The 16140-nt window shown below is 41.4% G+C and overlaps 1 protein-coding gene across 4 annotated transcripts in view; it reads right to left on the minus strand.

Annotated features, from left to right (window-relative positions):
* The window catches only part of nbeab (neurobeachin b), a 185000-nt gene that overhangs the window by 73764 nt on the left and 95096 nt on the right, over positions 1 to 16140 (minus strand). For all 4 annotated transcript variants that reach the window (XM_027280396.1, XM_027280395.1, XM_027280394.1 and 1 more), the window contains 3 exons: positions 12697 to 12761; positions 10784 to 10892; positions 8578 to 8744 (listed from right to left, as the gene is read on the minus strand). In XM_027280396.1, coding sequence (XP_027136197.1) covers positions 8578 to 8744; positions 10784 to 10892; positions 12697 to 12761 — 341 coding nt within the window. The remainder of the gene's footprint in view (positions 1 to 8577; positions 8745 to 10783; positions 10893 to 12696; positions 12762 to 16140) is intronic.

The following is a 16140-nucleotide window of genomic DNA, read 5'->3' on the forward strand; positions in this document are numbered from 1 at the left end:
AGTCGGCCTAGGTAGGAGAGAACACTCAAGCATGAGCACTTTCACTCATATAGACAGTTTTATTGCTATTTATTACACAAACACATGTTTATGTAATAGACAGCAGTACAAAAGTACATTCTGCAGTAAAGCAGAACTCTTTATGTGCTAAACTCAAATGTTGTCTTTACCTCTATATTACAAAAACAATAAAATACTAGACACAGCCACCCAAAGCTCCAAATAAAACCTTGGATTTTATATCCTGCATCCAAATCCAAGATTTTTTTAGTACATGAACGATACAGTAAGACCTTGGCAAGCAGCCGTCGATTGCATTGTATGGTTTCTGCCCCCTTCCCTGCCACAGCACTGAAGCAGTCTAAACAGATTAAAGTGTTACAGGGGATCACATCACAAAATACTGCCTGCTTGCTCCATGAATATAATATCTACAAATGTCAGAAATCAAGAGGCTCAGGAGACTTAGCTGGGCTCTGACAGCAACAAGAGCTCAGTTTCAGTTAAGTATCAATCAAAACTGGGTATGTGCGCGTGCAAGTGTGCGCTCATTGTATGCACGGAATATCATGAGCTGCTGTATGCAAAGCAAGACTCGACGCCTTGAGCTTGTCCCCTGTCAATTTCCCTCAAAGCTTAACTGAGGAAAAGAGAGATGTCAGTGGGTTGAAAGGAGAAACCCACGTAAATGATATTGTAAATGCAAGATTACACAGTGTGAAAAATGTAAATCCACTGCAGGCAACTGGGCGATTACTGCTGAAGATTATGTCCCCTAATTCTTAGTGCAAATAGACAGCAGATGCCAGTGGGGGATAAATCCGCCACTTTGAAGATTCCCTCTAACAGTATTAACTGTATTTGATGTATTTTATTTGGTCTGCTTTAAGGACGCGCAATTGAGTACGACTCTGGTGTAAGCCAAAACAGCTTCATTTGTCTTTAACAGCAATCAAAACCACAACAAATCAAACACTCAAACCATAATGACTAATGATTAATGAGTTGGGCTAAAACATTTTGATGTGTTTCTCTCTTGTTGTTCTTTGCAGATGGTTTCAAGTTTTGAATGCGGTATTCTGCTGTATGAGTAGGACCCGTGATATTCTAGACTATGTGGTCAATGCTAGACCGGATAAGGTCTGTGCCAAAGTGCTGTGCTGAGGGAACCTCCCCTCTGAGGGTGGTCTACAAAGTGCCCAGGAGGATTGCACTCTTGATGGAGCTCTGCAGCTGGGAGAGCTACTGAGCTCTCACACAAGGGATTGGCGAGGTGGCAGAGAGCCACCAAAACAACACGGGTCTTAAAAATGTGGCGGGAAATGAGGAATAAGCAGGGAGTTGAATGCTTTGTCAAAATCACCGTCATCCCGACTCATGAGGGACTCAAAACCATATAGTAAAATTATACTTGGCAAGAACATGCACATATTTTTGCCATATGATATACTGCAAATGTCTGTTTTTTTTTCAAGAATGCAGATAAAACACAATTCTTGTTTGAGATTTATCAATAGAGAGCTGGTTGGTCGGTATTGTCTGGCTAAAAACAACAAATTGTCTATCCATGCATGCATGCATTCTTTATAAAGCCGAGTTTGCTCGAGACCTCCTTATTTTCCACATCAAATGTGTCTGGCTTCATGACAACCATAAAGAATGGTTGCGAGCTGGCCTCCTAGAAACTGGCAAAATTTATTAGTCCCGTCACCCATCAATCACCCAAATGGATTTCAAACCGCATTTTAAAAGCTAATTTTCCAGCACTGATAACCTACAGGAAACAGGAGGACCATTATTTATGGACGCTTTCAGACTTGCTAAGTGCAGTAGGATAAATGTGGAAGAGGACTATCGTCTATTCTCTCCTCTCTTAAATAGGTATTTAAAGCACACCTTTCGTCAAGGATCCAAGTGTTGAGGATTTTGAGTTGCCAGATCTAACACCCCGGTCTACAGGGAGCGTGTTTTGTTTGTCAAAGAAAGGGGAAATGTGACGGGTATAATTCAAAATAGGATCAAGAGGAGAAAAAAAATAAAAAGGATTGATAACGGTTTAATAGAAACTACATCATTTTAGAGCCCTTTGACAGCTGACAAGGTCTTTAGGATTAGAGGGTGATATATTCTTAGTGCTACTACATTAAGACAGCAGGGAGAATAGTTTTGGTGTAAAAGGACAAACTTGAGCCAGCGAAAGGAAAGCTTGTGTCGTTACCAGGATGTTTGTAAAGACATAAACTGTAAATCAGCACGGCTCCGGCCAAACAAATGAACAAAAACAGTTTAGAGTGCTCTGTACTCACTAAAATTCATGCAATTGCCTTGTAGGCTGTAAAATAAAGTCCCATACGGTTAAGATAAATCGCAGAGCTAAAGACAACACACTGATCTATTGTCAAAAGCAATAATTACCTTCATGTTTTTGGAGTCACTTAAACTAGAATGGCTCACTAAACCATGTACAGGGCTGGACTGCAGACAGATGAGGATCTCATGGTTAAAGATTTCCTTTTTATTCTCTTTATGCTCAGAGGAGATTTGTGTGAGGCGGTCGAGAGGAAGGACAGGGACATACTGATTCAATAAAACACCATTATACTCCTTTTAAAAGCTTCCATTGGTGACATGAGTAGGGGGTAATTATAATAAATGCCAGTAATCAGTGACAATTCTATTCAAAGGCGCAGTGACTGGTTTCTATCATGCTCACACTGCGACACTGAAAACACGTCAGTTTTTAGCGTAACTCTGAGCACAAGCGGCCTTTTCTTTCGCTTTCAGTTGTCCTAACAGGCTCTGACTCTCAGTTACAAAGTTCATGGGGAATTAGTTTGAAATGCAAGTCCTGCTGGACAAACCTTTTAAAATATAATAAATAAAACAGAGAAATTGTCTGCTGCTACCTTACTTAACATGTACTTATAACCAAACAGAGTTATTGAGGAAATTCTGGCATCATATTCAGTGCAAAACAATCTCTCATTGGACCAAATATTATTATTATTAAATAATTATATATATTAATTATTTAAGTGTGTAGAAATTAATGGCATCTAGCAGTTTAGTTGCAGATTGCAACCCCCTTGTTTCACCCTCTCCTTCTTAGCACGAAGAAGAAACTACAGTGGCCGACAACACATGCGAAAAACACAAAAGTTTCTAGTGCCTGTGTTTAGTTTGTCCGTTCTGGGCTACTGTAGAAACATTGCGGTTCAACATGGCAGACTACGTGAGAAAGGACCCAGGGATTCTGTAGAAACAAAAGGTTCATTCTAAAGCCTTATTCACACCGGGGACGTAAGCTTAACCGCCATTGCTTAACCGCGTCAATCTCAACAGAGCAGATTGCACCGACACAGAATCAACGTAATACCCTTCCACCCCCTTTCAAAATAAAACACAATACGCAGTTCATGTAGCTTTTCACAACTTCACATCAACGTTACGTCATGACCGGTGGCACCAGGTCAGCAGTCAATCGATCAAAGGGTCTCAACATGAACGATGTGAGGCTAATTGTTGAAGTGGAACAGCACACAATAATTCATGACAAAACAGATCCTTTTTATGATCTCTTCCACGTCGGAGAAGCAAAGTAAGCTGTTTGTTGTTTCTTTTATACACAGTGTATCGCGGGATCTCGCACGTTCAGGATTCTCTTGCTGCCGTCACGCGTGAATTGCTAAACCGCGGCACAGCCGTTCCGCAGCGCTTGCGTCCCCTGTGTGAACCCCCAGTAAAGTCTTATTTTCAAGTGATTTCCCATCGAACATTCTTATGCATATTTTATTCTATTTCTAGCATGTAACCTCTAAATAGAGCCTCCTAAATCTTAAACACTGGACCTTTAATTGAACCGGTCCTTTGATCCCATTAAAATGACAACCACATATGCAGATCTGTAATGAACGGGATGTCACACATCATGAAAACCATCAGGCAGCCAGCAGACACTAAAAACCAAAGCGGGGAAATGCTAAAACACTGTGTGTCAACCAGTGCATTCTTTTTGGTCAGCATTTTTACAACACAGTCCTCAACTCACTGCTGCTACAAAAAAAAGCAAAAAAAAGACACTGTGAATGAAAAAGTGGTGACTGGTAGCCATATGGTGATGAGCATTTTTCAGTCCATTGCTTTCAAAGTAACCTATAAACTAAGAAAAATTCACAGTAATTTCCTCTATAAAAACAAATCGGGTTTGATCATCTGTCTGTTGAATGCTAAGTGTTAAGTGACTGTACGGCCAACATCGTGATCAGATTATGACAGAGGGCTGGAAATGGTACAAAAACACTTTCATCTATTTAATTTTGCCATTTCTTATCATCGCTACACGCAACACTGTTGCAGTTGTGAAGATACCAACCTAAAATCCAAATGCTTCTACTTATTGGATATGACTTTCCTTTTGTAGATTGAGAGATAGAGAGTAGACACTCTGAGGAATGGGTATTGGACAAAGACAAAAGGGAAACAACACAGCAGCAACAAGATTAACTCCAGGTCATGTGGCGTAATGAAGACGGACGTACACGATCGGACGAGGGATGAGGAGCCGTACTGTACTGGAGGTGAACTCTCCTGGATCGCCAGCTTTGCGGATCCCCATCTTTCATCAGAAATGGGGCACACTCAGGCAATGCCCAGCTCAATTTCAACACCAGACGGAATTGATGATTGTGTGAATGGGCCTCTTTCCAGAGATAATTAGCACAGTGTGCAAGGTTAAGAGCGGCCCAAGGGAATAGCCTGGTGTAGGTCAAGAATGAATGCGAGCGGAGAGAACATCAGCTCGCAAGAACAAAGGAGCATCATGTTTTAAATAAGATCTAATTAAGAAGTATAAAAATAACATTATCACTTGCAAGCTGCTTTAAAAAGAGCTGCGTTTTTGTTTTGTTTTTTATAGTGGATTGAAAAAATGAAAGATGGTATGCGGAGGACTGGTTCAAATAAAGAGTGGTGCTGAAGTGGGCAGAATAAGAAACCCTTAAAGTCTTAATGTGCTCCATAGAGCCACTTCGAGGTGAATTAATTCTACAGCGATTTCTAGGAATTATGTTCATTCTAAAATTGGGAATTATATAAATTTTGCTACTCTGGATGTCAAAAAGAATAATATTATATCTATTCTATTATCAGGCTGGTTTTTGTTTCAACCAGAGAACTTGGCCTTGCTTATCTGCCTCAGAGGGGTCATCAGACCTCAAGTCCTCTGAGGCTGTAAGGCCCTCTCTGAGGTGCTCCCCCTCCTCTTGTGCTAGTAGACTTCTATTAGAATTGATAACCCTTTCAGGCGAGACCAAATACTCTGGGCACACCGTGGGTAAAAAGGTTCATTCCATCACAAAGTTATTATCCACAGACAGATTGTTACCATTCATCAAGTGTGAGAGATGAAACTCACTGTTAGTCAAGGGAAACGGCTGTTTCACTGCCTTGCCACAGATCAATACGTGCGGCCATTTTCCTTTCTCTCCTCAGCTACAAAAAAGTAATTATACAGAAGAAATGTTGACAATCAATAGACTAGTCAGGTAAGGTTAAGGTCTGCTGTGGGGGCCAGCAGAGGCTCCTCCGTCAGCTGTCACTGATGTGGCTGATGTGAACGTGGATGCCCACATGGGAACAAAGGGAGGTTTGTCTCGTTCAGCACCTTTTACATTTCTGTTAGAGCGGTTGTGTCGATACAATTAGTACCTGAGGAGTGCCGGCGTATGAACGGTAGAAAATGACACAAGAGAAGTTTCCTGAAGCTCACACTGTGAATATTAAGTGTTAGCAGCGTGTACGTGTCTGTGTAAGGTGACGTCACCTGGACAAGATGTGCTGTAAATATTGAAAACACCAAGTTTAAAAAGTTTCTGTTATGCAGAAACATTAAAATAATGCATTGAATTTTAATAATGCATAATAACTAATAATAATACCTGGCATATGTGTAATTCTAGCTGTACATTTTAAATTGTCTGATGGGTTTCTGATGTGTGAAACAAACTGCACAGCAGCGTGAGAGGTCTGCAGAACGAGAGGGGTTTTATAACACGGTCACAGTGAGGCGGTCCTGTGCTGCGAAAGCGGTGGTCGTTATTCTTCAATGAATTCATCAGCCTCGCCTTGACATCTACTTTCACTTTAGACGAGCCTGAACTTTATAATCCACTGGCAGGGTTCAGAGGTCAACAGCAGAGGGGACCAGAGGGCAGGGAAAATCACTCTCTCCCTGGAAAAAACTCTGACATCCAATTTTCAACTTGATTTATCAGTGTAAAGCTAAAATTGATAGTGTGTCATTACTGGGCAGGGAGCTGTCTTGGAGAGATGTATCAAAGCCTCCTCATTTTGATTTAGCACGGCGGATCAATACAACCCTATACTGTTTCAATTTGAGGAGTATTGATTTTCCTATGCTGACTCTATACAGGGGGACATTCATCATCAAGCAAGCATATAGTATGATCTAACAGGGCACCATAGGGTCTGATCTGCTTATTCTTCACTCAGATCACATGACTGCAGAGCAGCTGTTTTCAAGCCTTGCACAGATTATTTCTTTGTTTGCCGGCTGTTGTCGTATTCGCTGGAAGACAGTTTCTTTACAGTTTTCCAGAAAGAGAACAGCTCAGAAGGGGAGTGGCTTTTAGGGATACAGATAATCTGCAGATGTGGGTAATTCAGAAAAATACAGATCTAATGGCAGACGAGGTGATTATATCAATCCAATGAGCACAGGAGAAAACACACACGGGTACAAGAAAATAAAATAAGGTATACTAGTTTCTCCTGTCTGGCTAAGAAAAATTTTGTTTATAATATATTCCACACAAATGATAAATGTCCATTGGCATGTCTCCAGGCAGAACTTAGGAGTAAAAGGCAAAGCAATTGGTGTGCATGAGGGTGAAAACAAACATTAACAACTAAGTCCCTCTCACACACACACCCCCCGCACGCGTCCACACCCACATAACAGACAGCTACCTCCAAATGCTTGAGGGCTTTATATTTTACAAGAGCAGCATAAATGGGAAAGTTAATGTAGCATTGAATAAGACTAAGCTGCTGAGCTGCAACACTGCCTTGAGCTTGTGAGCATATTGCATCATTTTTCTTCACCAGCAGGTTACCATTAAATTTGAATTTGTTGGAAGTTTTGCAGTATCATTTACAATGCAGCCACGCTCAATAACCTTTTGTTTCAATGCAAATGCTGTGCCTCAGAGAGGGGCTCCATAAATATTTGAACAAGAGCCCAGATTTCAATCCGGTAGATTTCGTCATGGGTTCAGTCAGTTTTATGAAAATTCGTACTTGAATACGGTAACCTTTTCAGTCACAGACAAAATATGTTTTAATTTCGACAATATCTATAATTTCAAACACTATAAGTGTTGTACCTGTTCAGTAGTTCTAAAATAAATTGCAACAAATTAAATTGGACTTAAAACCTTCAACAGAAAATGGCAAAGTGAATAAAGCCAGCATACATACATTTGGTATCATGAAGTAAACAGACTCTACACAGAGTTTATAATCCTACATGAATCCATGAAAAAGGAAGCCAAATGTAGCTGCTTATGACATCTGCTGCTCTGGATTGAAACTGTTTGAACACAGACATAAAATACAGCCGTAAAAAGTAATTACACGAGCTCGATTTCTTGACGACGGTAAACATGGTCTAAGAAATAAAAACATACCCACTTTGAGCGAACAAGGTTGAACATCTGCATTATATTTGATTTGGAAAATGTAATAACAAAACCAAAGCTACTGTTTCAGCGAAGAGGCAAAATTTGTTTTGGCAAATCAGCAACGGTGGGTGGTGTAAAAAGCGGCAGACTCTCTCTCTCTCTAAGTGCCTCGTCTTGCAGAATGCAGCTCACAGCACAATTAATGTTACTTTACTGTACATTTCTGTATCTGATCTGCATGATCTCCACTACAGATTCTAGCAGCAACTGTCCCGATTTTGTCTTTATAACAATTGCACACACGCTGTAACATCTGTAACAACAGATAAATGGTCAGATTCTCAGCTCTTGGCTCGTAATACAAACAGCATGTTGTAGCACCTCTGTTTGTCTGATATAACTAGCTCTTGATCTTGCCACTCCACTCTGTATCTGTGGGACCATGTGAACGCAGGCGAGAGGTGGGAGGCAGAGCAAGAGAGCCGGCGGTTATTTTAACAGGGCCCATGGGGAAGTCTGCAACTACCACCAGGTGCTGGGCTGTGTTACTGAGAGGGTCAATGAATGCCTGGACAACACTGCAGAAACACCCCCAACCCCCTTCTTCCCCTTCCTCTACCCTGGTCTGTCGGACGACTGGCCAATCAGCTGTCCCCAGGGGATTAAGCCACTCCACACTGTAATTGCGTTTGCTGACCCGATCGCTGACCCTATCGGATCCTGGGAAAATGACATTAACCGGTGGTCCAATCCCATCACTGCAGAGTTTTGTGAACAGGTAACTTTTGTCCTCTGTTGAGCAGCTACGGTCCATGTTAAAGACTTAACATGGTCCGTGCTGGTCTGAAGGTGAACTTGTTGGAGTGTGGGGGCTTACCTCTGTGCCAGCGTCCCCCAGGCGCCATGCTTGTTGGTGAGGATGTTGACAATTTTCTGCTTTAACTGGTTGGCCGTCACGTGGTCTCTGTGTTTAGCGGCACTGATCAGGTGGTCACACATCTTCTCTTCCTCTTTTCTGTCGGCGGCATATTGGGCACAGTTGGACTAATTTGAGATTTAGGGAAGGAGAAAGAAAAACGCAGTGTGAACCTCATTGTATATTTATGACTTTCGGTACAGTATCCACTGCCAAAAAGTGATGTCTGACGTTGTACTAATAGCATTTGAGAATGTTTTACTTGAATAAAGCCAGAATAATATATACCCTTTAATGGAGCATTTGTCACACTGAAGAATGTTATGGCTTCATTCAACACACTTGAGCGCATAAAGATATTAGTGGACAGCTGAGAGATATATTCCTGCTCCCTTGGAGGAGTGTAGTAAATCATGGCAAGCACATGAAGGCAGTCCATTCCCTAACTGCGGACAGATGAGCCCCCCTGCTAGGCAGCCATGGATGGTGCTATTAAAGGAGAAGGGAAAATTCTCTAATAGATCCACAAAGAATACAAACTGTCAAGGTTAACAAAGCTACGCTGCCATTATATCAAGGGATATGTTATTGGCCCCTGATGTAGGAATGCAGTAAAATGTAAATACGCAGCCATTTTCTAAAACGAAATGTACCACAGGAACACAAGGGTTCCTGTGACTTGCAAAAATAAAATAAACATTAAAAATATCAATGATAAAATAGTCAAAATAACATATTTGATATCTATGTACGTTTAAATAATTTTCATTTATGAATGACAAAAAAAAGAGGCAATATAGGCGTTAAATATCAATTTCCAAAAGTCTTCCAGGTGGCTAAAAGTATTCTAGAGGAAGGACATCTGACTCCATCTTTGCTGCTAAAACAAGATTGTCTTACTATGCCACCCTGGGGGAACTCTTGCTAATATTCAAAATCTAATTTGCTAACAGAAGCTGGAAGTTAATTGAATTTCCTGCTTCAAATTTGAATTCTGTCAGATATTATACCTCAACATATTCTTCATAAGGCAGATAACTCAATCTCTGCTTGTCACCTCACATCACCACGTGACGCCGTGACAAATATCAAACGTTATTTATCACTTTAAAGCATATGACGCTTCGCCCTGACACCAACTTAATTGTAAAAATGTCTTATCTGCGTCCTGAATCTTCAATCCTGGAGAGTGGGTAATAAAGTAACGTCAGACCTAGATGAAAAGTGTAGGCTGTCTGGAGTTGGCAGACAGAACGGATGGGGCCAGGTACACTTCCCCCTTCTCCTGACATTGCATATCTAGCCGTCTCTTCCAGTTTATCTAGCAGGTCAAGGATCCTCAAGAACTGTATATCAAGCAGCTGTTTGAGGATGGCTGCTTCTCCCAGATAAGAAACTCATCACTCCTCACATGTACAAGCTACTAACAGAGGCAGTGTGTGTGCGTAACACACACACACACACACACACACACACACACACACACACACACCAACACTTATATGTTTTCTGATGATGTACTATAACCAAACCAACTTTTAATACAGCGAAATCTCTTTATTATATTTTTTATTTACTATTAATCTGGCATTTATTTGCTGCATGTGCTACTGTGCTGACTTCTTTACTTATTTACTTATTTATTACTTTGCTGAATGTTTTTGTTTTTCATATTTTCTGTACAGACAACCATTAGTTTTAAAAAAAAAAGGCAAACATTTTATTACCGCAAGAAAATTAATATGCATGCAAAACATTTTTTTAAATCTTAGCTTAGCCTTTAATGTCTGACATAATAGTGGTTTGACACGGTGGGCTAGAAACAGACACAGGAGGTTATCCCCCCCCCGAGTTGGTTGGCAGAAGCTCTTCTCAAAATCCTAAATTAATATTGCTTGCATTTCCCTCTGCTGCGAGTAATTAAATTATTTTATAGGAATTGTAAGGGCGAGGAGTTAATCCTCAGGAGGACACAGAGGGACACGATTACTGAGCATGTAGAGTTGCCTTTTTTTTTACTAATAGGATTTGTTTAGAGTTCATTAGAAGGCTGACAAAATAAAACCAGGGATCTGCAGTAGTGTTATTCACTGCTGATTATATTCCCTCTCGTACAGAACTTTTACCATTTACTTTCAGACGCAAGAATATCTGGCACAGTTCATACCTCAAACTCTGCGTGTTTGTGGACGTCCTCTGCTCGCTGCCTGTTCAGGATGAACTCAGCCTCGTTGGCAACCCGAACTATGTGGTCCTTCATGGCGTGGCAGAGCAACCTTTAACATTGCGGAAAAAGTTAAACGCAGCAGACTTTAGATATTCATATACATATCATCATTAATTAGGAAATATATCATTTTTATTTGCTATAATTCCTCTGCAGTGTAGTGATATTCTTAAGGAAGGGGCAGGGCTTAGGGCAGGTATAGCTAGTGTGGATCATGCAACATTCTTCTTGTTGAAAGAGCAGACTAGTAAACAGCATCATTTGTCTGTGTTATGTTGCAAGGCTGCAGGTCAGTGACAGATCCCTCTGTAGCATTAAGGAGGGAATGGAGTGTCATTAGAGCACTGAAGCCTGTCTGGCATAGTCCTGATTGACTGAGCAACCCTTCCTGCTGACCAGAACATCAACCCAGTGTCTATATTGCTGACAAGTCTGGCCGTGAACAACTTCTCACATGGCTGACTCTGGAGGCTCCGTGGTCTCCACCCACATTCACATTTAAATTCCAGTATCTTTAATAATTGAAAAACACCCCGGCTATTGTGTGTATATTACATGCCATTTTACACACCATTAGGCTAGCTTTGTTTTAATTAAAGCATCCCCTGTTCCTCTCCAGTGCTTGATACAGATTGTAATTTCCCTTCTGTCCCAAGGAGAGGCAGTAATCCCGAGGCTGCATTCATCAGCTGCTATTGCCTCTTTAACTGTTGACAGCCACTCATTAATAGACAGACGTTCACTGTTCAAAGACAGAGGCTGACAACGCCTGGCTTTGTTTTGAAACCAAGAACAGGCAGCCTCTCCACCGCACGTTTGCATTAATATTTCATAGATAGCTAACACTAATCAATACAAGTATCGATTGTACATGTGCTGTAAATGAAAAAGAAAATACACAAACAGTTTGGAGACAGAGCTTCTCCAATAACATCCTTTTAATACTCTATAACTAGTCTTTAGGGGTGTGTCAAAGCAACATATATTTTGTATTTATCATAACACTAGTCAGGGGTCATTGTGATCCCTGCAGCTTTTACTTTGGAGGCTTGAAGAAAAAGTTTCTTAATGCAGTGTATTAACATGGAAACCTGAGACAGTTCTCTCACATGGATGACATCTTACAGTGACAGTCATGTAGGAGAGGTAATAAAATAATTAGTTGTTTGATAGCTGCGTCATTAAACGGAGGAACAGCAAACTACTTGGTCTGCTGTTACTGTATGTGTTGTTGCACATGCAGCAGACACTTTGTCAGCCACGCCTTGTAAGGCAAACAGATTTACCAGACTCTAGCCACCTCTAGATCTGTCTAGTTAAGCAGAGCAGGTGTGCAGAGACTTCAGTAAGACCGGGAAATTATGTATCTGTCAGCAGCACCCTGGACAGCGCCGTGTGGCCCTACTGACTGAAGCTCTTTGTTCCAGGGCCAGCAGGGGACTCAGTAGAAGCCCGGCTGGGCTGAGGCGAGAGCCCGGGCACAGAGAAGGCCTGGCCAGATGGGTCAGCAGATGGGCAAGGAGGCTGAGCTGCCCCTGATCTGCTCTATGGAAAACCCTGAGTCTGGCCACACCCAGAGACAAGAGGAAGAGGCAGACACAAGAAAGAAACACAGACGCTCAGATGTACAGTACGGGAGGAAGAGATATAAGAAGGCAGAAAATGAAAGGGTGACCACAATCTTATTTACCATTACCCCCTACAGAGCAGCCAAGAAGAGGCTTAGTGCTAATCTATGCCTCACTGCTTGGTCCAACAACCTTTTCACAGCTGCCAGGGGGAAGAAATATAGTATAGGATGAAAAAACTAGTGAGTGATTTAATTTTATGTATTACAGTCGACAGATACATACCTCCCTTCGTTGATTAGCTCAATGAAAGCCAGGCCAGCGTTCTTCTGAATAGAGTTCTGCCATTCCTGAAATGACAGAATTCGTGCTGTTACTTTCAGAAGCTCTCCGTTTGTTTTTTATTTTATTTCTGGGGCTGCCCATGGTTCGTGAAAAGATACGAATAAACACACAAAACAATTGCATCCTCGTCGTCAATATTTTATATGAGTTACACATGTGAGAAAAACTAATGTCAAGTACAGCCAGTTTTCGACAAAGAATCAGAGGCAGTGAAGCGGAAAAAAACACTTTCTCAAACAGCTTTGCAAAGTACACCAAAAGTTAAAATGCCAGAGTAAGAGTATCAAAATACCCTTTTGAAGATTCATAAATGCATGAGTCTCTCTCACACACACACACACACACATACAAGAATCACATTTCACTATCCAAATTGCATATTTCAAGTGTAATTTAGATTACGTTTCATAGCATAGTAATTCAAGTAGGTAAAGAAAGCATTTAGTTCATATATCATTTGAGAAAAAAGTGATGTCTACGAAAAGCTGAAATCCTGCACAGCATGTGTGACCATCCTTTCTTCCTCTGTGAAAAGATCTGTAAACACAGGAGAGATGTAATTGTGGGATGAAACTGTATCCTCTCACTTAAATACAGCCGTTTCCCCTGTCCCCTTACAGTGACAGATTACTGAGCAGGCTCACTGAGCCCTGCAGCATACGCCTGGAAGGGATCCGAGCCCTGGGCCAGAGTGCCAGCACTTGCTGTCTCACAACATGCTCTGGAAATGATTAAAAAGCAGTTTGAGAGCGCGCCTTTCACTGTGGGAAATTCAGTTCTCCTGTGCCCTCACCGAGGTGCAAATAGAAGGGAAAACAGAGAAGGCCACAGTTCAAAAGAGGAAGAAAAACAAAGGAAAATGAAATGAATAAGGTTTCCATTCCTGAAGGCTGCACAACTATTCACATATATGGGAAGCCTTTCTATGTGGCCATCCATTTAAAATTAGCTGTAATTAATATTATTTAGACATACATATAGTAGTATAATCTGTAAATCCGTGCAAAACACTACGCATGCACTGTTTATTGTGTGTCAACGTCTGGACAATGTAAGCGGAGTTTGTTGTATATAGTACCGGGATAACTGACAGTGACATTATTATGTATGGGCATGTGTTTTTGTACACAGTTGTTGTGCCTGACACATACCGGTTCATGCAAGAGTACACAGTCTGACCCTACGATGCGTTAAATCAGGGAGATGGTGCTGACAAACTGCTGAGCATCTGGTCTCCAAATGTTCCCTGTGACCCCCTTCCTCTGCAACAGTATCTGCCTGGAATAAGCTGTTCTTGATTTGGACAGGGATCATGTACAGCCAGTCTTCTGAGGTTCCACTTGCACCACGCTCACGTGACAAAAATAAATACGGAAATCAAGGCAGATGTGACACTTGGGCGTTGCCAGGGAAAAGTGGCAGCAGGTCAGTGGAGGTATAGTACGAACTAGTCAAATTTGCTATCTTGTCTGAGGTATGCTTGTTGACAGCTGAGATAGCACTTCAGAGACTTTCTTTTTTCTTGTCTTTTTTTTTTTTTTTTTATGGAGAACAGAGCTCCCAGAGGAGGCTGCCTTTGATTGCAGACATTTTAAAAAGTGCTCTGCTGCCCATTTGAAAGGAATTAGGCCTGACGTGCAGCTGCTTCAAAAAAAAAAAAAAGATGCAATCCTTGATGTAAATTCAGACCATGATCAGAGTGGAGCACCTCTGGCCATTGGAAGTTTGTCTAGCAGCTGAGATTTAAAGCTGTGTTGATTGAGTTTTTGATCTTCAGAAAAGCTTCAGAACAAACTGAAACAATACTGTTGTTGTTATTAACTTGTAAGCTAATAATTACCCTACATATCCATCAGGCATAGATTCTCTTAGTCATGTTTCAGACCTGATGTACGATAGTCACTCAGTTTTTATCTTTGGTTTGGTTTCCACAAACACCTGTGTTTTTCAAGCTGCTTCTAACAATGAGCTTGCTGTTCGACTTGTTGTATACAGATTGAGTTTTTTGGCTGAAAGCAGCTGCTGCAGGAAATGGTTAATGAGAGCGATGAAACTAGAAACTGAAGAATACAGTAAACATGTGTAAAACTAAACAACTTTGCTAAAAGCAGCTCAAAAACCTCTAAAAATGAGCCAGTGAATACTTTGACATAACACGCAGCACTGGGCCGCGTTGGACAGTAGATGAAGATGCTGTAGGTTCACTTGGGGCAATGGTACTGTTCCTCCATCTATGTCTGAAAAAGAGAAAAAGATCTAAATCCCTCAGCTCCCAACCCAGAGAACAGCTTGTTGGCCTCTGTTGGATTTTTTCTCCTCCCACTTTCATCTTCGTGAAATTCAGCAGGGCACTAAGTATTTGTGGTGTTTCAATCCAACCTGTCAGTGTGCGGGAGCTTTTACTTTTATCTGCTCTGCTTTGCTCTGTTATACTCTCCACATCTGGAGGCCTTCCATCACTAAATCTCTGTGGCTCCACTCTAGATCCCCCCCCCCCCTTCTCTCCCTGTATGTTTAAGCTGTTACAAGAAACAGAGCTGCTTGACCTTTTCATTCAGCTGCCCAGGCTGAGGAGAGACACACAGTGTCTGCAGCCACGGCCAGCCACACGATGATTGCTGTGATTAGTATGCATAAATAAGAAAAGGCAGATCATTAGCGGTAATTCATTCATAAAACTGACAGGTCACAAAACAGAGAGGGACTAAAGGTCAGCTAAGTGCCCTCCTTGCTGTCTTAAAACATTAATGTTGAAATATGTGAGAGACACGTTGAAGTTGGCATTTTATAGTGACGACAGCCAAAGCTCACCATGCATCTGCAACATAGACTTCAGATACAGTATGTGACACAAAAGACTTTTATTATGAGCATATATAACAGTCAGAGTAAACATATGTGTTTAGAATAAAACAACATTTCATATGTCGGCTTTGTCATCTGCAAGAAGTAATGTAGAAGACACAAATGATCAATTATCTGTCATTACAGTATGATTTATGAATCATATTAGCTGGCACCATAACTGGATTCATTACTGATAGTGCAGTATTAGGATACAAAACAATGGCTCATCTCTATGTGAAAGGTTGTAGAAGGACATCAAGCTATATGGTCCAGTTTCATGGCCTGACTGTCTGATCGATATCTCAGCCTGGGTTTCATCCCCAGAGCCCCTAATGGCAGGAACCTCTGGAGCTGCAGTAATGCTATCTGTGTAAAGGGGGGATGGACTCAGACCCTTAACAGCATGCTGACGCTCTCATCTGCAATAAATCCTAGCGCTTGAAAAAGCAACTTCCCACAGATACTCTACAGACAGAAAAGCAGCGCAAAAAGGAGCCCGTCAAAAACCTTCAAAAGAGCAACAATAAATAACTCCGT

The sequence above is a fragment of the Larimichthys crocea genome, chromosome VII (assembly GCF_000972845.2).
Source record: "Larimichthys crocea isolate SSNF chromosome VII, L_crocea_2.0, whole genome shotgun sequence".
NCBI lineage: Eukaryota > Metazoa > Chordata > Actinopteri > Sciaenidae > Larimichthys > Larimichthys crocea.